The sequence below is a fragment of the Limanda limanda genome, chromosome 14, assembly GCF_963576545.1.
Source record: "Limanda limanda chromosome 14, fLimLim1.1, whole genome shotgun sequence".
Lineage (NCBI taxonomy): Eukaryota > Metazoa > Chordata > Actinopteri > Pleuronectiformes > Pleuronectidae > Limanda > Limanda limanda.
The window spans coordinates 17,660,073-17,682,793 of record NC_083649.1 but is presented as its reverse complement, the minus strand read 5'-3'; the positions used below and the strand labels follow the sequence as shown (position 1 = coordinate 17,682,793).

At 41.2% G+C, this 22,721-nt stretch overlaps 1 protein-coding gene across 2 annotated transcripts; it reads left to right on the top strand.

Moving 5' to 3' along the window:
• The first annotated feature begins 595 nt into the window (after positions 1 to 595).
• On the top strand, positions 596 to 22,645 carry LOC133019149 (transcriptional regulator ATRX-like). Of its 2 annotated transcripts, XM_061085524.1 has the most exons (35): positions 596 to 740; positions 1,813 to 1,919; positions 2,014 to 2,069; positions 3,064 to 3,092; positions 3,412 to 3,533; positions 4,058 to 4,174; positions 4,576 to 4,685; positions 5,126 to 5,193; positions 5,292 to 7,072; positions 7,744 to 7,804; positions 11,589 to 11,740; positions 11,937 to 12,113; positions 12,203 to 12,311; positions 12,443 to 12,533; positions 12,674 to 12,853; positions 13,031 to 13,175; positions 13,773 to 13,882; positions 14,071 to 14,214; positions 14,299 to 14,476; positions 14,595 to 14,732; positions 15,137 to 15,312; positions 15,420 to 15,537; positions 16,017 to 16,147; positions 16,232 to 16,305; positions 16,487 to 16,569; positions 16,962 to 17,109; positions 17,219 to 17,310; positions 17,414 to 17,519; positions 17,621 to 17,798; positions 20,881 to 21,072; positions 21,179 to 21,322; positions 21,471 to 21,542; positions 21,623 to 21,718; positions 21,954 to 22,082; positions 22,152 to 22,645. In XM_061085524.1, the coding sequence occupies exons 1-35, from the start codon at positions 721 to 723 to the stop codon at positions 22,242 to 22,244; spliced, it is 5,727 nt and encodes a 1,908-aa protein (XP_060941507.1). In that variant the 5' UTR covers positions 596 to 720; the 3' UTR covers positions 22,245 to 22,645. The 2 variants fall into 2 exon arrangements, with proteins under 2 accessions (XP_060941507.1, XP_060941506.1); XM_061085523.1 differs by having other exon boundaries at positions 21,954 to 22,645.
• Positions 22,646 to 22,721: the final 76 nt, after the last annotated feature.

Here is a 22,721-nt window from a genome sequence, read left to right as displayed (position 1 = left end):
CAGTTTGTTGACAAAATTAGCAGTATAGTGGTTCGAAGATCTGTAGTGATGATGCTGTGTTATCTATGGGAGAGTTGGTGTTGGAATGGATAGGATGATATATAAAGCACGTTATCAACAAGATCGTCAATAAGTCGTTGATGAGATGTATCATATATACATACGTATGATTATGGTTTAAAAACATCTTTATCGTGAAAATAACAGAGGATTATTGGTGTGGTCAGACAATTTTAGCAAAATAGTAGAAAGAAAGAAAAGCTGTGTTGAGGACTTGTGTTTGATGTGTAACGGCTGACATGATTTGCATTGACAGTTTCCAGGAAAGAAAGTTGACATCAATATAAAATAAATTGGTGCAACACACAGTGTAAACAGAGCTGATAATAACACAGAAGACTAATAGCTGAGACCAGTAAATACATCTTTTCTTCATATTGTTGTGCTGTGAATAAAAGTTCAGCTCAAACACAGTCATGAGGTGGTGTCAAAAAAAATACTGTTACACACTCCGGCCAGTAGGTAGCGGTAATGCATCTGCAAGCTGGTTTGCCAAGCTACACTCTGACCCCCAAGGCAGAAACAGTGAACATCACAGCCTTTCATGTTTTTTTGTGACGAGATGCGGAGTTCAGGCCGAGCGACGTCATTTCTATCTGATTATTTAGCTGCTATGAAACGATAAGGACCTGAACGGCTTTTGTTCGCCTGCTTTGCGACATGTCCGCAGCGATGCTCAGGTAAAAAATGTGGCCTGAAAGGCTCGTTGTCTACGAGCGGGAATAACGACGAGCTAGCTTAGCAACTAGCCAGCTAGCGGCTAACTGTTGTGATTTCACAAATGACCATAATGAATAATAAATATTTAGCTTCCACCCTGAATTAAGTAATGTTAGCAGGACGGGTTTAATTCTTTACCCGGGAAGTGTTTAAGCTAACCCACTGATAACAACACTCAGGTGAATGTGTGTTTGGTGCAGCTAATGCAACCTTAAGTTCACTATACGTAAAAAATCACAGTGTCCATTCGTACACACCATTTATGTTGATCAGGGTGCAACCAAAACAAACACTTCTGAAGATCAGCATCACAAAGATCAGTAAACACAAACAAGGATGAGTCAGTGCCGCTACGAATGAAACCCAAACATTGTGATCACAGAGGCAGGGTTGTTGTACTGGGTGCAGAGCGGAGGATGTGGTTTGATCCTTTGTGAAATTACAACGCATGCTTAAAGCACTCAGATACAGTACGCGTTCATTCATTCAACCTAGTAAGTAGAAAGAAGGTGAGAGTTAACAAAAAAGGTTTTATGCGATATTTAGCTCCCACCTCGTTGCATTAACAGCCGGGATCAAGTAAACCAAGCTCCACTACACTCTTTGCCAAAGTAATCTTAAGGAAGACCCTCCAGATAAAGTGGATAAACTCCAAACAGTACTGGACAACAATGAAGACTGCTTTCTATTTGAGAAAATGCAATTCTTTACATTGTATTAAAAATTGTTCACACATTTTTATCTTAATTTCTGCATTGCCAGAAAACTCCCATCAAACAGCTGGTTGATGCACCACAAATTGTCGGATACTGAGAGCATGAGGGTTTTCATTGTGTCCTGCATCTAGGTAAAAAGGCTACGGATTAATCTAATGCAGTGTAAGGGATTGAGCTCATCTCAAATGGTTTCGGAGATTATAACCAGTTGATTTCCATCTAATTTGCATTCATGTTCCCAGTGTTAATACATTGTATAAATCCAGCTTTCTGAATGTCAACCTTACCATAACCACACACATCTTTGTGATTGTAGCAATACCACCAACAAGTTGAATGTATTGGTCAACAAGCTACATGAGTACTTAGCTCATTCCACCGTTGAGGACAACAATGGCCCACCAACCACAGAGGACACTGATGGTACAGTTTCTGATTAATCCACTATATTGTGAGGGAGACATTTTCATCAGGGTCATGTGTTTCACCAACATTTGAATTGATGTGTTGTTCACAGATCGGAAACACAGGAGCCGTTCTGTTGGAAACTCGAGAGGCGAGACTGCAGCAGAGGTAACAATACTTTCTTTGTGTAGTTATTTTAAAATGTGGTCACATTTGGAAATTTACAACAGTGACACAGTTAAGTGTATGAAAGCAGGACCAAATAAAGGGGAATAGTATTTGTCATGAAATAGAAACCCACCCGTGCAAAGTTTGTATGAGAAATGTCTACAATAAAGTGGATTGTTCATCTTTTTGAATGAGCATTTTTTCACAAACCATTGCTACTAAAACAGTAAATAACACCATGTTCCACTTGCCTCAGCTGTAGTTCAACGATGAAGGTTATACAAGTACTTTGCCACAATAGAAGCCAATGAAATGCTTTAATCCTCTTGACACACAGGAAGTTACATTACATCTCCCAAGTGTAAAAAATCCCTCCCAATCAAATGATCCATCATAAATCTTTTAATTTTCAGTTTTATATATATTTTTTTACAACAAAAAGGAAAGGTCCACAAGTAACATAGGCTTTTTCCTCAGACACAACTAGTTGGATGCTTTTTTTTACCACTGTTTATTAAGGTGTTTTGTGATAAAGTAGTTTCACAGGCGTATGTTCTAATTCAACATTGAATAATTCAAAGCTATAACACAATTTTTTTTAAATTTTCCATAGTTTGCCTAACAACTTGAGTATTTGCTGCTGGGTGTTCGTTCCCCATCAGGACTATACTGCGATAGCCTCAACAAGGGCTGGATGATATGGCCTGAAACAAATATCACAATATTTTTGGCAATATTGCTATATATCTCAATATTTTTAAATCACTGTACAAAAGTTAAATTCATACAAGTCCACAGGAAGTGGCTAAGCTAGAGGATGTTAGCATTTTTAATGGAACCTCAAGGAGAATTCATACTCATTTTATAAATCTCACCCGGAACAAGCCGCGATATATCAAGTATATTCGATGTAATGCCCAACCTTAGTCTCAACACACAAAGTGCCACTGATGACCAGTAAAGACTAAACAAAATTTTTTTTTTTGCTTTGCAGCGAGGTTTGGATACCAGATACTCAAAGAGGTGAGTTTGTATTTCCCTGTATGACCCTAGATGAAGTCCTACAATGTCACACAAGCATCACTTTGAGTCTCATTTAGTGGGGACAGTCTAGATTTATTTAACCCTTTCATGTAAACCTTTGTTTTGGATGCAGAGTTAAATGCACTGAATTACTTGAAATAGGTCAGGGCAGGATTACATGTCTGCCAGGAAAATAAAAGTTTTAACACCTCTGACACCTACTGATAATAGAGAAACACAGAAGTCGTAGTTAAAAAACCCTCTGTACCCTGTGCCTCAATCCATGACTAACATCTTCTCTGATTTGCTGATATTTCAGAAAACCTTCTGTTGTCACAAAGCACTCTGGACTAGATGAATCAGGGGATTCAAATGCAAGTGAGGACGTTGATTTACCAGCCACCGAAAATGGTCACCTCGATATCACAAGACTGCCTAAAGGTAACTCTTCAAGTTTCCCACTGTTATCACTGTTGCTTTGACTTAAAATAAGATGATAACTCTGCCTCATAACCAAAACTTAGGTGGAAATAATTTCAGCTGTTGATTGGTAACCCTAAAGCCCGACCGCAAGAGTTGTGATTGGTCTGATTGGTAGAATCGCATCTCCGGCAGACATTATTTAATTGAGTTGAAGGAACAAACACCGACGACGTCTTTCTTTACTTCGATGCTGTTTTTAAATAGTTCGGCCGTGGGAATTTGGAATGTCGCTTCAGGCTAGAACACGTTGTTTGTGTGTTTTTCATTATCTTTGCTTTGCTCTTTCGTACCTTTTATATATTTCTTTCTAATTGCAACACTATAAAACGTAATTGAGTCATAACAAATGTGGTGTTTTGTCTTTAACTATCTACTAGGGCAAAATTACTAGAGTGTAGTTCGTCTCCAGCCTTAGGTCATAGATGCATATTTAATAATGATGAAATATTTGATTTAAATTTTGCTACATTTTGTTCACATAGGCACTATACTGGTCAGGCCTGAACCTGTTGATAATGGAAGAGATGACTTCAGGGGTCCTGAGTTTCGCAGCCGAAAGTCCAACGTTCTGCGGAAAGAGTTCTCAAGAAGACGTGGAGGTCAGTCACTACTGGGTCATCATAAAACTGCACATCACTTCATGAAAGGGAAATAAAAAGAAGCACATGTCAGTTCACTTAGCCGTTGACTGATTAAACTAAGTGGTCAAAGCTGGAAATGCACTTCACCTTGTGTCTAAATGCAGCTTGGTCATTATCTTGCTCTGAGAGACATCACTGATACACTGAAAGTTGCTTCAACAGCGGCACTTGCTTTGCCTTTACTGCATTAGGCCCATTTTTGTATTCAGACCAGTTATCCAGCTCCTTGACATCTCACTGCAAGAATGAGTTGGAGCTGAGAAGAGCTTGAACAGGACAGTCTCACCTTTTTGAAGTCATTCATCAATGTGTATTTCTAACCATTGTGTTTGTTCTGACTGTGGTGTGTGCTTTCATAGGAGTTGAACAAATGGGAATTGTCAGTTGCACTGCATGTGGCCGACAAGTGAACCACTTTCAGAGAGATTCCTTCTACCGGCATCCAGTTCTGAAAGTACTTATTTGCAAGGTGAGTCTGCTTGTCAAGATGCCAAAATCAAATTGTTCATTTTCAAATTGTTTTTCTAGATGATTCTATTATTATCTGTGAAGCAAAACAATACCACACTTAAATTTATATTTGATTTCAATTAGCCATCCTCATCAACTAAGGTAACCATCTTCCTTGGAGGGAAATAATCAAATCAAATGAACCAGTCATATAATAAAAAATGTAAATCACTTAGTTCAGGGATCATTGTTTCTGCACTAAAAAAACATCAAAAGTCACCTAATAGGGCCAGATGCTGCAAAACATAAATAAAAACCCACCATTGTTCTCCTCGTATTTGTGATAGTTTGGACGTTAGTCCTCACTACAGGAGTTTTGTAAAATCCTCTAGGTGCTTTTAATACACTTTTTGTCCCAGCTCTTTGTAACTCTTCCATTAAATGTTTTGTTTTTGTCAGGCTTGCTACAAGTTTTACTTAAGTGACGACATCAGCAAGGATGGAGATGGAATGGATGAGCAGTGCAGGTAGGATGTGTCGAGCTTAACATTTTAAATTCCATAACCTTATATGTACCCTACTTTAATCGTTTAGCTTCCTTGTCTCTTATTTTTTCCTCATGAAGATGGTGTGCTGAAGGAGGCAACTTGATCTGTTGCGACTTCTGTAGTAACGCCTTCTGCAAGAAGTGTATTCTAAGAAACCTGGGAAGGAAGGAGCTGTCTGGCATCTCGGAGAGTAAATGGTACTGCTACGTGTGCAGCCCAGAGCCCCTTTGTGATGTGGTGTTGGCTTGTGACAGCTCCCTCGATAACATGGAGCATATATGGCAACAGCAGCGCAAGAAAAACCGAACTGGGCCAGAGAAATCGGAACACTGCGGCACGCTGCCACACTCACCATCAAACATTCCTTTGAGTAAATTGGATCACACTGGTATGGATGGTACTGTGGTGTTCAACTACAACACCCTGCAGATTTCCAAGGAGGTGACAAAAAAAGCGAAACATTTAGTGGATTCTACAAACATGTTAAACCGAACATTTATCAATTTCCTTCATACTGTGACGGTAAACAAAAAAACACCTGCTGTTCGCCATTTGTACTTTAAGTCTTTTTTGTCAGTAGTTAAAGGCTTGAGAAAATCACTCACTGTATTCGAAGAAAAATTGAAGGAAGAATTTAGTGACATGGACATATCAAGCAATTGGGAGAAACTCCTTAGTGATGGCTTTGAAACACAACCTGTGACAGACACAGAGCTGGATGTCTCTAATGAAAGAGGCTTGAGTGACTTACAGAAATTGGCAGCTGAACATATGGAAGATGAGGATTCTGAATCCAAGGGAATCATAGATGAGAAAAGTCCACATGAGTGCCCCAGGGAGGACATGGATTCAGATTCACACGAAGCTGGACAGAGGACGCAGAAGACGAGCCCAAAGCCGTCTGAAACAGGGGTCAACATGACTAAAAAACTAGTTTTAAAACTGACACCTGTGCCTATGGAGCAGGAGCCCTCTTTTCATGCCCCAAAGATGCAAGAGGACATTCACACAGGGGATAAAAAGTCAAAAATAAAAGATGTATCAGAAGATAAGGAGACAGGTGTTGTGTCTTCTAAAACTGACAGCAAACTGAGCAATGACAGCACTGGTACATCTATACACCTAGAAAAGGAACAAGGCAATAGACGGTCTCCTCGTGTGAAGACGACACCTTTGCGTCGACAAAGTGATGTCAAGGCCCAAACATCTCTTTCAGCAGCAGACAGTGACAGCGATTCTGACCCTGAGGAAAATCCCAGCACTGTACAAGCCAAAAACACTGAAGAACAAAGTCTGAGGCCAGCAAGGGACGACTCTGACTCAGACGAAGTCCCTCTAGCTCTGATTAAGCGAGCAGCTATGACACAAAGCTCTGATGAAGCCCAGAGTGATGATGATGGTGGCAAAGCGTCAACGCCGGTGGCCAAGAAATGTCTTTTGTGGCTCACAAAGAACACCCCGATCTCACCGGAGAATATACGCTGCAAACGCAAGAGGCTAGATCGCTCCCACGAGTCCGACTCGAGCGAGAGAAGAGTCAAATCCCGGAGGGAAATAGGGGCCGATAACTCTAGTGATGATCAAGACTCGCAGAAGAAAATAAAACACCTGAACAAGCTGAGGCCGATAGGGAAACCTCACATCATGAAACGAGAGAAGGAAGCTGTGGCAAGAAAGCAGGGAAGGTTAGAGGCTGGGAAGTCTAAGACTAAATCTCATCAGAAAGAATTGGAATCACCGTCCTCTTCGAGTGATGAAGATGATGATGACTCTGGGAGCGACGGAAGCGTTCAGAAAATGAAGCCAATCACTGAAGATGTTTCCTTGCTGGGGGCAGCGGCATTCCGTCAATCATCAGGTGAGCTTTATATTTAATATTCAACATCGAAGTTGATGCTGTGTGTGCAAATGAGCAACTGTTGGATTTTTCATTATACAAACTCAAAAGATGATTATACAATAATACAGAATTTGTGGCTTCTTACTGCCCCCAAGTGGCCAGAACTTCAGTTATTGCAGGGTTAAACATTGTGAGAATTAAAAACTTTATTATTTACATCATAGTAATACAGTACTTGAGTTAAGAAAGCCGTCTTAAATGTAATCACTTCCCCCTGTGAATGAATCTTGATCACCTTTTTTAAAATAAAGGACAAAAGCAATGACAACAGTATCAAGTTGCTTGTTTGTAGATTTATTCACATTAAACTGACCTGTAAAGATCTAGAGGGACAGACTCAGAGGGGTAAAAAGAAAAAAGTGTGATGCTCATCAGGGAACCACTGTCTCATACACAGACGGTCTGTGGGGATTTGGCAGCATCATGTTGAACTTAATGAGCTGAACAGAGGCCTATCATGACCTAGCAGTCTGGGTATTTCTTGTCATAGTGTAATAAAACGTGGGAAGATTCTCTTGCTGTGTTGTTTTTTGTTTTATAATAATGGATCTTATTTCTGTGCTCAAAGAATACAACCAGCTTAAATAAAGAAATTTTCATGCTCCTTTTTCTTTTTTTAATCTTTGTAGGAGATGAGGAGCTGTCTGGGCCCTCGTGGGCAGCAGAAGATGATGAGGATCCAGAAAATAGGTATGGTTCAAAAAGCCTGGATGTAGAATTAGTCAAATACCCTAGGTGCGGAAGAAGGGCCACAACTTCGAACACCGACCCTTGTTCAAAATCTAGGAAGACCTGTGTCATTAAGACGCGGTTGCAGTCTATAAAAACACGACCAAAACGTAGCTGCAGTCAAGCCTCAGCGATCAAATATACCTCATAGTGGTAAACTGTGAAGCATTGGGGCCTGCCAGAAGAGGCTTGTGAACGATGAGAGATATACTCTGTTTGTCTGCCTTTCAGTGTGCAATCAGTATACATGTAAATACAACCGATAAAGTATATTAAGTTGCTTAGAACTTTTAGAATGGTTTTTTCCTCTTGCACCATACTTGTATCTTCCTGGTGTCTTCAGCTGATAGAAAGGAGGAAACACCACAGTTGACTTTGAACTTTTCCCTTAAAGAGGTCCGAGCTAAACCGAAATGATAATTGAAGCCTATTTAGTGTCAAATACTTATTTTCACTTACAGTGTTCATACATATTACGTGATTACACAATGCACAAATAACTTTTAATTTAAATCAAAGGAGTGTTGTTATTTACCAATGAAGTGTAAAGTTTGAGATGTACTTGCTGTATATTTTTTTTTACACATTTATATATCAAAACCAAAGTAAAATTATGAAAGGATTATTTGTCTTCTATATCCAAGAATAATTACTAAACTACGAAAGGCTAATGTATGTATGAAAGATATGCTTCAGAGTGAAGACCATATTTTTTATATTATCTTGTTACATTCTGCTCTAAAGCTATGCAGGGGCATTGGTTCCAGTTGTCCATGGCAATAACATTTTACCAAATGCAAAATAATATTGACATGGCATTTTTGTTTTTAAAATATCTGATATGATGGTCACAGCTCTGTAAGTTATTCAGCTTCTAGGCCTAAAACATAAGTAAAAATATCCTTCCTGTTGCAGCCCCCTGTTCATTTTGGCTGCATATTTATTAATCAGTATTTTTTCTAGCACACAAGGCGTGAGCTTAAGTTAGGGCTTTGTTTTAAAGAATGGGCGTGGATTTGATTTACATTATTTCAGAGTCTGGTTTCTTACTTAAAAGACTTCTGTGAATCTCAGGATCTGTTTAAGGGCTTCTCTTACAGTCCAACAAACAAGTAGTAGAAGGTTTGTAAGCCTAGAAATTGTTCTATGGTAATAAACAACCAGAGCCTCCCCAAAACTCACTCTTGAAAATTATGTATAATTGTTGAGACTTTTTTTCATTGAGTGTTGGAATTTTATGCAAGTCATGGTTGACAACAGTACAACAGTACCATCAATCTTAGTAGACGCTATATGTGGTGAAAGTCGATTGACATTGTAAATTTTTTTGTTAAATTGGACTTTGCAGTGACATTTTTAAGGCATCACCATCAAGCCTCTGGCGTTTGCTGTTGCCCACTGTGAAAAAGAATAAATTCTGCTGTGGCATACTCAATTACCCAGAATGTAGTTGTCTCTTCTTTAAATTATAAGTTTATTACTCAAGATACAAATCGCAGCTCTGCTGCTCCATGTGCACCATCACGGCTGATATCTAACCATTGAAATCTGTCCCAGCATGTGAACGTGCATGAGACAAATTCAGTGTAATACTGATTTCATTGACGACAAAGAGTCTCCGGGAAGCATTTTGTAGCACATTCCCAGTCAATGCCAAGACAATATTTTTTTCAACTTGTTGCTGAATGTACTTGTGCTGTAATGGCTGGAGCTGTCTTTGAGCTTTTTCTGTCATTCAGTGATATTTATAGACATATGCAGCACTGACCTAATGTCTTGTCTGTTTCTTGTAATACTAGTAATAAACATACGCCTGGTCAAAGTGTTGCTGGAGCTCGAAACATTCTGTTATAAATAGAGGCCAGATTAGTCTTTTCAGGCTTCGTGTCCTCTACCAAAACAAATTCAACCATTTGTCGTCCTTCCTGTTTTACTGACGGTGGTGCCTTCACAAAGACGCATTTGTTCACTCATCTCACCTTGTGAACACAATCGCTTTTAGCCATTTACGATATGAAATACCAGTCTGAGACTTCTGACCACTCTGGTGGTTGGTAACATGATGCTGCTCAAAGCCTAGCGTTCAAATCAAAGACTTGCCCCGTACAAATCATGCAGCTGTGAAACAAAGATGACAATCCATCATCAGTTTGCATAAATGACCATCTGACCATAAAGTCAGTTGTCAGCTAACATTGGAACCTGCTTGTCTCTATGTGTGTTTTACCCCACTTTCTATGCACAGAGTATACATTAACTGCTGACCATTTTCTAAAGCAAACTTATTTTGACTGCAGATAAAAAACTATTTGGGTGAAATTACCTTCCAGGTCAGTGCTTTTAAACGTATATGGAAACGCAGTATATCTGAGGATCGAGAGTGGGCTGTGAAACAAACTCTTGTCACTGTGCCTCTATTGACATGAATGTTTGTTTCTCGTGTGTTTCTTCCAGGTCGGATTTTCTGACAGTACCGCAATGAATGCAGTGCTGTTAGACAAGAAACACTTAAATCTCGGATGTTGTAAAATTGTGTCGTCTTTTATTCTCTTCAAAAGTTTGTTTTTAGCTGTAGTGATAGCATAGGAAAATGGTCAGCGGTTAATGTAAGATTGACGGATTGTGTTGTAAGTATTACTTTAAAATACATGCAGCATGTTATACCAATGGTAGTAATGTCCCTGTGTGGCAGTATGTTTTCTTCTTCAGTGTTTTTCTGCTTTATCTGCTTCGTCCTTTTGCGTAGTCGAAACATGTTGAATAAGATGGAAGCTCTGGTGTGTTACTGCTGTTGTCCTCTGTCGTTGCTTTACTATTACTCTGCTACAGCAAGCCTTTTACAATGAATTGATTGGACGTTGGATTCAGTGGTAGTTATGTCCTGTGACCTGCCTTGATGACCTGTTTTGATTTGAGGATCAGACCTGTGCTCGCAGAGAACGTTTAGAGAGGTGCGATGCGGAATGGGCAATTGACCAGGGATTAGACGTACCCATGCCTGACCCATGTACGCTGCTGGACTCACTGTTAATATGTGTAATTGCACGTCAAACCTGTGTTGGGAGATAGGGTTAATGACAGAAGTTAAATGTATCAACATAATGTGAGAGATCAAAACTCAGTATTTTCTTTTTATACCAGGTATTTATCATGAACTCAGATTATGTGGATAATTACTCCATTGGAGTATAAGGGGATTAAAAGCAGTTGAACACACTGAGGCTGTGGTCTACTGTATATGAATTGGCCCAGTAGGAATATGGTGCCTCTCAGATTATGGAGCTCTAAAAAACACAAGCTGACATGATTAGATGTTCTACAGCTCAACATGATTTTTTTATTTCACATGAAAACCATTGACAAATATCTGAAGCTCAAGCTACCAAAAAACTTACTTATTAGTGAAAGTGAACAAAAACATCCTCTTTCCCAAACTGTCTTTGATCTTTTTGCTGTGAAAAAAATCTGTAATAAATTCGTACTTACAAAATGTGTCGGTTTTTGTTTTATATTATTTAATACTATTTTTAAATCTATGTATTGTATTAGTTTTAACGCATCGTGGTTACCGACTAGTCCAAGATATGTTATATAATTTCTAATTTATTTATTTAGGCCAACAGCTCAAGTCATATTTGCCTCTACTCAATTGTGATTTTTGCCTTAAAGTAAATAATATCAAGCTGAAGACAATGTTACTTATAATGAAATGACTCTGAGGAACCTTCTTTTCTACTTCTGAAAGAATCGCTAAGAAAATGCTTTTGGCCCAAATCAAAGCCAACTACTCGTCGGGGGATGAAATCTATTCGGAGGAGGAGACACCGGAGGAATCTGAGTCTGACGGTAGTGATGAGGTCAAACAAGGCAATCAGGAAAAGGGAGCAGATAAAAATGGTAAGAATTAGTTTTTGAGTAGCACATTATTTAATTTCCACTCGTGCATCTTAAAAGAAGCACTGTTTTCCTGCTTTATTCCAAATAATCAATAGCTGAATTGACAACCAAACAGATTTCCCACTATCAGGTGCCTATGTGCTTTTTGGGACTCTAAAAAGGGGAAATTATGACACAGGACATTTCTCTGCAACAGGGAAAGACTTGGTTTCACAACCCTCTGACAACTCATCTGAGGAGTCCATCTCCAGACACCATCTGCTCCGTCACAAACTTACCTTAGACGAGGGGACGTCAAGTGACAAGGGAGCAAAAGAGATTGAAGTTGGAAAGAAGGGGAGGAAGAAAAAGGCTCGCCGCAAACCCCAGAGTTGTAAGGACAAATCTCGAACACTATGAACTTAACTGGCTGAACAAGGAACATGAACGTTGATCTAACGTCTGATTTTATTATCTGTCAAGCTGATGGTGAAAGTGGCGAGGACAGTGACGAGACGGATATTGACGACCTTGGATTGAGCGAAGAGCTGAGTGAATCAGAAGAAGAGACCAATGAAGAAAAGCTCAAAAGGTGAATGACATTATATACTGTTCAATGGACGGGGGCTAATTCTTCTCCTGATCATTATATATTCACTAGAATTACATTACTGCAGTACTAGAGCATTTACACTTGCCATTCTTTTCTCTTTCTATCAACAGTTTGTCCACTAAAGTGGAGGAAAACCTTAGTAGTTCTCAACAGAAGAAACAAGTCCAATGCATTTGGTTGTCTGACACTGACAGTGAAAAGGTAGCAGTGGATTTTATATCTAAGTTATTTATCTATCTGTATCAGCTCATCTCTAATATCCTAAACTTTAACCATACCTCCCAGTAGGGGAAAGGAAGGTTGTCTAATGGAAATATTGCCTGTTGGTTCTTTCTGTAAAGGAGCAGAATGATCTGGAGGATGGTGATGACGGTAAATCCACTCCAAAACAACGCAAAAAGATCCGCAAAATCCTCGAGAACGAGAACCTCCGCGCTGAGACCCAGGAAGCACTGAGAGAGGAGGAGGAGAGGTGCAAACGTCTGGCAGAAAGGGAACAACAAATGGAGGACAGGAGAGAGGTACAGACATATACGGCCGGTCCGACAGACAATGAAACTTCACCGTGTTGATGAACAGTCGAGATGTACTGGAACACTGCAGCAGGACTTGAATCAAGTGACACACTCATAAGGGTGAAATATTCATTTTAAGGTTTATTAAGAGGAGGAGCAAACACACTGTCATTGTTTTTCCAGATCATTGTTATAGAGGATGAGCTGTCTCAGGTGGTTTGTCCCGTCACCACAAAGCTGGTCCTGGATCAGGACGCGGAGACCAAGGAGCCCCTGGTTCAGGTGCACAGGAACCTGGTGACAAGACTGAAGCCTCACCAGGTGGACGGTTAGTGCGAGCTTTTCACTCACTGACGAGGGCATCACGTTACTGTTATGGACAATGCAGTCGGTTTACGGCAATAACCAAATAAACGAATAGTTTTGTGTTTGTCAGAATCAAATATCTCACAGACCTGTTGGAGATAAAGAACTGAACTGGTTACAGATTAGTCTAAAAAATTTGAATTGGTGTGTTTGATTTCAATGAGAAAATTGTGACATGCTCTGCTATCAATGCTAATTAATGGCTAATTAGAAAGGCACTGAATCCAAAGCACAGCCAAGGCCCAACAGTGCCCCTATTAAACCACGTTTACATTCAGTAGATCACATTGAAAACACTCATAAATATCAGTCTCCTAAAAACGTCGAACTGCCCCTTTGTCAGGATCCAGTTTTATTAAATCTGTTTATTTGTTTTTGTGTGTAATTTTGTTTAAATACAAACACACCAACCAACAGACAGAAAGGGATGAAAACAACCTACTTAGAGGAGATAATTCCTTATAATATTTAATGCTGTTAACTAGATGTTTATTTTCACATTCAAGTCCCATTTTGGTGTTTAGACTAACCTCCACATGTCTTCTTTATTCCTCAACAGGTGTCCAGTTTATTTGGGACAGTTGTTGTGAGTCTGTGAAGAAGGCCAACTCTTCACCGGGGTCAGGCTGTATACTGGCGCACTGCATGGGCCTGGGGAAGACTCTGCAGGTGAAGACACACACACATCCACCTCCTGTAGATTTATCCAAGACTAAGGAATATACCAAACATTCTCCAGGCCAGACAAATGTCCCCGTAACCTGTTACATTCCCATTATATGGCTCTTAGATTGTGCTTTGTTTCCTATGGTCAGTTGTCTGCCCTCTTTCATGTTCTTTGTTGTGTTATGTTCTAGGTGGTAACGTTCCTCCACACAGTGCTGCTCTCAACTAACCTGAAATTCAGAACTGGCCTGGTCATCTGTCCACTCAACACGAACCTCAACTGGGTCAGCGAGTTCAAGAAATGGCAAAACAAAATGGGAGAAGACCAAGTCAAGGTTTCAAAGCAATGCAAATATGTCCAATCATAAGTAAGAAGGAATGTATTGTGTTGGTGTGGCTTTAATACAAATATGTTCCAGGTTAGAGAACTGGCCACAGTGAAGAACGCTCCAGAACGACTCCGTGCTCTGCAGGCGTGGGAGAGAGAAGGAGGAGTTATGATAATGGGGTACGAGATTTATCGCATCCTGTCATCAGCCAAGAATATGAACAATGAGGAGGCGAAGACACAGTTAAAGAAGATCCTGGTTGATCCAGGTACGTAAACTCTGTAATGGTTTCATGTTATTGAAATGTTTCCTGTTCAATATGTCATGGCTTCTTTCCCTGACACGGATGTGATTGGTAACAGTTTTTATCTCTGGTGTATTTTCAGGCCCAGATTTTGTTATTTGTGACGAGGGGCACATCCTCCGCAATGAATCATCCGGCATCTCCAAGGCTTTGAACGGCATCAGGACTCGACGAAGAGTGGTGCTGACTGGAACACCGATGCAGAACAACCTGGTCGAGTGTAAGTCTGCACCACTGTGATCTATGTAGTTAATGATTTTACTGTGTCATAATATTTATGTATATATATGAAAAGGTTGACACCCTCTAATCAAAGGTGGGCTGCCCCCCATCTGTTCTTATTGAAACTATGTCTACTATTCAGAGAAGTCCCTCATCTGAGACACACACACACACGCACACACACAAAAAAACACATATACCAGTTTATCAACATATAAACTGGTGTGTATGCAGCCAACAAGGCTAACACACACAGTATAAACAAAAAAAAACTACTCAGAAGTTACTGATGACCCAAATCTGAAAAAAATAGCATTGGTTTTCCCTTTTAGATCTTAGTCATTTAAGTGAAGGCAAAACATTTTTGACTTAACTCTTCATAAGCATATTTTGTTCCCACAGACCACTGCATGGTCAACTTCATCAAGAAGAATCTTTTGGGCTCATTGGGCGAATTCCGAAACCGCTTCATCAACCCCATCGAGAACGGCCAGTGTGCTGACTCGACACCGAGAGACGTTCGAATCATGAAGAAGCGAGCGCATGTGCTTCATGCAATGTTGGTTGGATGTGTACAGGTAAAAAAAACAACAATTTTAGTTACACACACTCTGTGCATGTAAACATTTTGTTAGTTTGAAATTCAAGCTCACGCAACACTGTGTTCATCATCTCTTTTTTCCAGAGAAGAGATTACTCTGAGTTGACTCAGTTTCTTCCTCCCAAACACGAGTATGTGCTGGCAGTGCGGGTTTCTCCGCTGCAGTATAAGTTGTACCGCTACTACCTCGACCACATCAGCGGTAAGAGACTGTCTTTGCTGTATGGAATTTAGATGTCGAGTTATTACTGTAATACTGTTAAGAAATATCCATACTTTATCTATTCTTTTAGATAGTTGGAATGATATGGTGTTTATTAGATTTTTTCAGAGCAAGTTTATTCTCTGATGCATTCTTGTGATAAATAATGGATTTTAATTGTCACAGTCCAACAATTATTTCATATTTCATAGTTATCGTGGGATCCAGCAGACACTGGCTAATGGTAGAATTTATTCAAGTCTGACAGAAGAGGGACATTCACTTGTACAGAGTTAATCAAACTCACTAAATCCCTGAAGGCTGAGACATAGGGTTAGAAATTCAATAATGGTGTTTTATTTATATATATATATATATATATATATATATATATATATATATATATATATATATGTGTGTGTGTGTTGTTTTTAATCTGAGGTTCATCACCTGATGTAGATTCCCATTTATTTATCCAGGTGTGGGTCCCATGTTGAACGCCGTAAAGATTAAGATTGGAGCGAACCTCTTCAAGGACTTTCAGGCACTTGGCCGAATCTGGACTCATCCCTGGTGCCTTCAGCTCAGCTTGGCGACTAAAGAAAAAAAGGTACCTGGAACACACATTGATTCCTGATAACTTTGACACATATTAAGCTTTGAAAAACAAATAAGTGGATTCATTTTACAACAGAGACAAACGAAAAAGAAGACTCAAGTTAGAGTGGCAGCTCTGCTGAGTAACCAACATCCCAGTGCGACCGGGAGGTAAGAACACCGTGTTTTATAAGTGTTTTAGGTATTGTGTCGTCTAGATTGGTGCCAGAAAATTCATGAACTTTAAAGCAAGAAACTTCTGTGAGGTGCTCCGTGCCTGCTGTGTTCCATATAAACTGCACCTTTCAAACTTTTTCTAATTTATATTTAATCCTTCTTTTGCCTGGTGTAGTGGACTGAGAGAGAACTACGGATCAGGAGATTACAACCCAATGGTTAATGTTGATGCATCCAAAGCTGCTCCAGCAGTTCCAGGTATTAAAGCTTCATCTTTCAAGCTTCTTTTGGACATGAACTTCAGAAAATGTCTGGAAAATTTGGTTCAGACACTTTCCCAGAATCTTCCCTTTACATATGACGAACACAGGTCTGAACCCAGAAATGTCACCAAAAGCTTTCGAATCTCATTGACATTCCAAGCTGATATCTTCGTCAGAGTCTTCTTCATGCTAGGCTCCTCTTAATCATCCTGAGATATTTGTCTTTTTCCAATTTTGTGTCTGTCAAGTGGCAGAAACGTCATCATCACGCACGCTGGGAATTTTCCAGAGATTCTCCTGCGGTATTCTCACTTGGGCTAACCCTGATACTCCAGCCACTGTAGCTTACACCCTGATTTAGATGATCCTGTGTTATATTCTGCGCAGGTGAGACAGCACCACTCAGCCCAAGGTCCGATGAAGGCTGGTACAAGAAAATGGTCTCTGAGAGCGACGCCACTATCCTAGAGCATTCGGGGAAGATGGTGCTCTTGTTTGAGATCCTCAGGATGGCTGAAGACTTGGAGGAGAAAGTGTACTTTTCTTTTCTTATTTGAATCAAGTTTGAACACAAAATCTGCCAATGTTCCATCAAAGTATCCATAAGTTATCACGACTAAGCAAATCAATTTTCTCATCTCAAGGCTCGTGTTCAGTCAGTCCTTGGTCTCACTAAACCTAATCGAGGATTTCCTTGCGGCCTCTCACCACGCCAGAGACCCAGCAGCATTCAAAGGTATCACTCTTTTTATGGCAAAGAAAATATGAACGCAATCACTGGGAAATATCTAATTCAATGGTTCTTAATATCTGAAGTTTGTGCTTTGTTGTTCCAACAGTCGGCAGCTGGATTAAAAACGTTGATTACTATCGTCTTGATGGCTCCGTCAATGCTACAAAAAGGAAGAAATGGGCGGATCTGTTCAATAATCCTGTCAATGCCCGGTACAGATCTGTCACTCCCTGGCTGTTACGTCTTTCATACTGAAGTTGTGAGGCAGAATGTTTTGAGAGTGTCTTGACAAAGTCTCTCCTCTGATTCTCAGCGGGCGACTGTTTCTCATCTCAACGAAAGCCGGCTCTCTCGGCATCAACCTCGTGGCTGCCAACAGGGTCATCATCTTTGACGCCTCGTGGAATCCGTCATACGACATCCAGAGCATATACCGGGTGTACCGCTTCGGGCAGCTGAAGCAAGTGTTTGTGTATCGCTTCCTGGCTCAGGTGAGCTCACTGGTCTCTGGACGAAAACTTAAAGGTCCCATCATAAGCCCATTTACCACAGTTGATATGGTTCCTTGGGGTCTTAATGAAATGTCTGTAACATTTTTTGGTCAAAACACCACAAGGATCATTTAAAACAACAGCCTTTTTACCCTGTCTAAAACAGCCCTCTTAAGATTGACCTCTTTTGAGTCCCCCCCCCCCCTCTCACCGCCCCGCCCCCCCCTGTCAATCACACACACACACACACACATCCACTTTCACGTCTTAAATCTCTCCTTAGCATATGTAAGGTTGTTAAAATAATTTTAAGTCACTGTCCTGCACATATTTCTGTATTTGTTTGTTGTGTTTCTTCATTGAAGCTACAATTTTAAAACTACTACACCCTCTGATAATGATGTACATTTATTTAAATACATGCATTAGATATGTGTGTATACAGTATATAATTGTATCTGAGGGCTCGCACACACACACACACACACACAGACACACGCACACACAGACACACAGATAGACACAGACCCACACAGACAGGCAAAGGGATGTGGGGGCTAGCTTTGGAAGCTAACACTGCTGCAACTTCTGCGGCGAAATGCACTTAAAACCCCGGGTATGAGTCTATTTAAAAGCGAGCGACGGAGGCGGAAACGAGCTGCTGGTGACCGGCACCGGTTCGTGCAGCTCGGGCTGCGTGGAGCAAATCTGCAAGAGCCACAAAAGTTATAAGGCACAGCTCTCCCCCCCCCTCCTCCTCCTCCTCCGCTTCGCCACCCGGGCGCTGAGCGAGCCCACCGGCACCGGTACAATGCAACCGGAGACCGGGGGGGGGTTCCTTGAACACGTTCCAATGCTAGTTTCTAACAAAGACAGACACACACAGAAGCTACGAGTCGGGTTAGCCTCCGAGTGCATTGTTTTCTATGTAAACATGCTGCCTGCCCGGGACGCCACAAACATACACACACACAAGCTAGACTCCGAGAGCTAACAGCGGCACCTCCGAGGATCCCTCACCGGGACGTCCCGGAGCTAACAGCGGCACCTCCAAGGAGCCCTCACCGGGACCGGTGAGGGCCCTAGCTAGGCTAGCGTTAGCGTCGCTACTAGCAAGCTAACGTTAGCTCCCGACAAAAAGCTGTTTTGTATTCATACATGCTGCTTCCACCGGGGCAAAACACACACACAGAAGCCAGCGTTAGCTGCTGCTGCTAACAACAACAAAGTCACATGCAGCTGGGGCAGCATAACCACAGCATCAACACAGTGAAGCAGCTCCGAGCTCCTACCTGGAAGAAACACCAACAGCTCACTCTCCCGGCTCCGGGCTCTCGCCTCCCGGGCTGCAGGCTACGCGGTGGCTCTCGGTGGTCGAATTCGTTTCATGCTGCTAGATAGCTTATCCAAGTGTTTACAAGGCTCGCAAGAATGCAATCGCGGCGCAAACCGATGGACGGTCAATAAAGTGGGTGGTTCCTAATTCTGTTGTGGTTCCATCCATTGGTGGGTCGAGTGTTGGTGGGGCTGACGTAAAACTGCCAATGACGTAAAGAATGCCCATAACCTCATTGGACGCTCGCTAGCGCATACTTCCTGACATAGAGGAACCACACCAGATCGCGGGAGTTGTGTTTTTCCACACTTTTTGGGACGGTAGACATGCCAGATACCCAAATTAACGTGTAGAAGCACTACAAAAGTGGAATTTTCATACGATGGGACCTTTAACATGCAGATCTGGGTCTTTACAGTTTGGAGTCCACTGGCTCTACATCGCCCGACAAAGTCACACATTTATTTATTTTGTTACATGAGTTATATTCCCCCCAAATATGTCATGTACATTAAGGTATAACGATGAAAACGATTTGAGAACGGTGGATTGCCATGAAATTTGTGGAGGGGTGGGGCACAAACCAAGTAAGAACCCATTCAGTTCTGGTGTGGATCCGATTGTGATTCACATTGTGAGATACGGGCGATTTTCAGATATTCCTGGACAGTGGCGCCCACCCTACAATTTTGAGATGAAGAAAAAAAAAAAATGACATGTCAAAAAACATTATATATCAAATAATTTAATAAGAAATGTACTGTTTAAAGCGTTAAATGTGTGCCGGAGACCGTAAGCCCCTGTCAAAAACCACTTAATATATTGTATTTGGTCACATTTAAGTTAAATGTGACCAAATATAATATATTTGCCATTCGTAATCACTGAGAGAGAAGCCACTCCTCCCTGTGGGCGCCGGCCAAGTGGAAGTCTATGGAAGCCAAAAAAAGGGGCAGGAACATTTGAGCAAGGACAGCTTCTCATTGGCGGATGGCAGTTCGAGCTGTGGGCGCACTTCACTTGCGCCCACAGCCAATGAAAGGGTTTCTTATACATCATGCTGACAGGACTGTCCAATCAGAGACCTTATCACTGATCTACAGGAGCTGCATAGTTAGCAGATACTTTTAATCTGCACGGAGGTGCAGCTCCGGTCCCGGAGCTCGGAGCACCTCCGGGGAGCACCTCCGGGGACGTCCCCGGAGGTGCACGGAGGTGCTCCCCGGAGGTGAAGGAGGTGCCGGTCCGGTCCCGAAGCTAACGCTAGCAGGGCACCTTTTTTAGTAACAGGTTATTGTTGTTGGATAGTGTTGAGCACTGTATGTTATTGAAATAAAGCTATGTTTTTTTTAATATTCTAATCAAAACCTCAGTTTTTTTTTTCTCATTGCGGTGGGCTATTTAAACCGCGCCGCCCAAGTGCGCCCCCCCCCCCAAAAAAAATGTCACCAGCCGCCACTGTTCCTGGATCTTGATGAAAACAGATTTTTATGATTGTTTGAAATATCCAAATACAAATCTGGATCTAGTGAATTTAAATGTGTATATATAAGGGGACTGTTAGTTCTCAGCGAAGGTATTTTTAGTTATTGATTACATTTTTGATATGATGCCTGAAAAATTTCACTCGTACACATTAAATCTTGCAGGATACAAAAATGTGCTGGGCCTAGATTTCATGAAGCTGCTCTTTATTTAACTGAACCTTTCAGATCTCTTTATTATTGCTGTTATTTCCATCACCAGGGCACCATGGAGGAGAAGATCTATGACCGTCAGGTGACCAAGCAGTCCTTGTCCTATCGAGTGGTGGATCAACAGCAGATCGAGAGGCACTTCACCCTTTTCGAGCTCAAAGAACTTTACACATTTGAGCCAGACCTGCTGAATGACCCGAACTCAAAGAAAAGCAAGAGGACCACTTCTGCTTTGCCGAAGGTAACGCCACACGGTCCTTGTCAGTTTCTTTCTGCCCTGACGTCTGACAAACCCTCATACGACAAACTTGCAATATGGAATGAGTTTGTTTGTGTCTGATTCTCAGGATCAGATCTTGACAACGCTGTTGGAAACCTGTAAAGACCAGATAGTGTCGTACCACGAACACGAATCTCTGCTGGACCATAAACAAGAGGAGGAGCTCAGCGAAGCAGAACGCAAAGCTGCCTGGGCCGAGTACGAGGCCGAGGTAAGAGGCTGCACACTGCAAAGCTCAAATTATTATGACCAGCAGCATGTCAGGCTCTCATCACACCTGGGACACTAAACCAAACACTTTACATTCATATTCTTTGAGCTTACTCTCTGTAAATGTGTCTTTTTGTTTGTTTCTTCAGTCAAAAACTCCCAGCCTTCCAGTCAGCTCGGGTCAGGACGCCTTCGAAATGAAGACCAATGAAGAGCTCTTGGTAAAAATACACATTCTTTTGTAATACCCTGGGTGATGATAGTGACTCAAACCACATATGAATTAAACATGTCTTTGCAGGAATTACTGAACAAGTGCAGAGCAAACGTATCAGTGGCCTTCCAGTCACTACAGAGGATGAAGTCTCACACCGTTGCCGACTACATTTTACAAACGGTGAGTGACCTGTTGTTGTTCATAATCATAAATAGGTATGAGATGTTGAGTTATGATGTGCATGGTATATTTTGATTCATATCTGTGCAGTGGATAGAATGCGTTGCAGCAGATAACTGAGAACTGAAGATGCATAAGCCCCATACATCAACCTCACTGCACACTGTGCAGTTGAGCTTTGCATGGAGTGCGTACCAGGTATGAAAATATTGTGTTTTTTTTTTTTACGTCACAGCGGCAACAGTATCCTCATCTGCTTGAACAAGAGATGAAAATCAAGGCTGATATTTGGAGAGCGTGTGATCAGAAAGAGCAGGATCGTCGAAAGGCCTTTTATAAAGAGGTTCTTTCACAGCAACGCACGGTAAGTCGTCTGTGTGCGTGTGGGGGGGCTGTGCGGCCATTGTCATGTTTCAATCCTTTTCCTCCACAGCTAACGCTCAGGATTCAGGCCATACTCAACAGTCGAAGAAACCAAGCGATGCAGGCGACCTCGATCATTCCCAACCAGCCTGCACACATGTAAACACACGATGCATGTTGTTGCAATAAAGTGATGCCTTTTGTCTGTAGCCTCATTATAGGGACCTTATTTATTCATTACTGTGCGAGTGAAGGGAATGTATGATTACCAAGACAGAGTAGAGTGCACCTAGCTGCCAAAGAGTAAAAAGCTACGTAACATTAGCAAGTTATCCGCTTTTAGTTTCAGACGTGACATTGGAAAAGAGTTTTTTTTTTTAACTCTTAGCACTTTAGCTTCCATAGGACATAAAGTTCAGTTGTATCTGATCATGGAGAGAAACATGGTTGTCCTTCAGCTGCTTCTTTAATGTGCCTTACTATTTAAATTGACAGTTTTCTCTGCTTTATTCTTAACATTTTATGTTTCTTACCACTTGTAATAAATTCATGAAATAACCTAAATTAGTTATTGTGGTGTGGTTTTTTCCCCATGTTTTCGCAACATTAAGCAGAGTCAGGCCAGTATTTTTTTTACATT

Excerpts from the sequence above, each read along its gene's own strand:
- LOC133019149 (XM_061085523.1), top strand. The coding sequence starts at position 721 with ATGTCCGCAGCGATGCTCAG. Across the intron at positions 13,176-13,772 it reads GAAGCCTCACCAGGTGGACG|GTGTCCAGTTTATTTGGGAC; the intron begins GTTAGTGCGAGC and ends ATTCCTCAACAG. Across the intron at positions 17,799-20,880 it reads TGTATCGCTTCCTGGCTCAG|GGCACCATGGAGGAGAAGAT; the intron begins GTGAGCTCACTG and ends TTCCATCACCAG.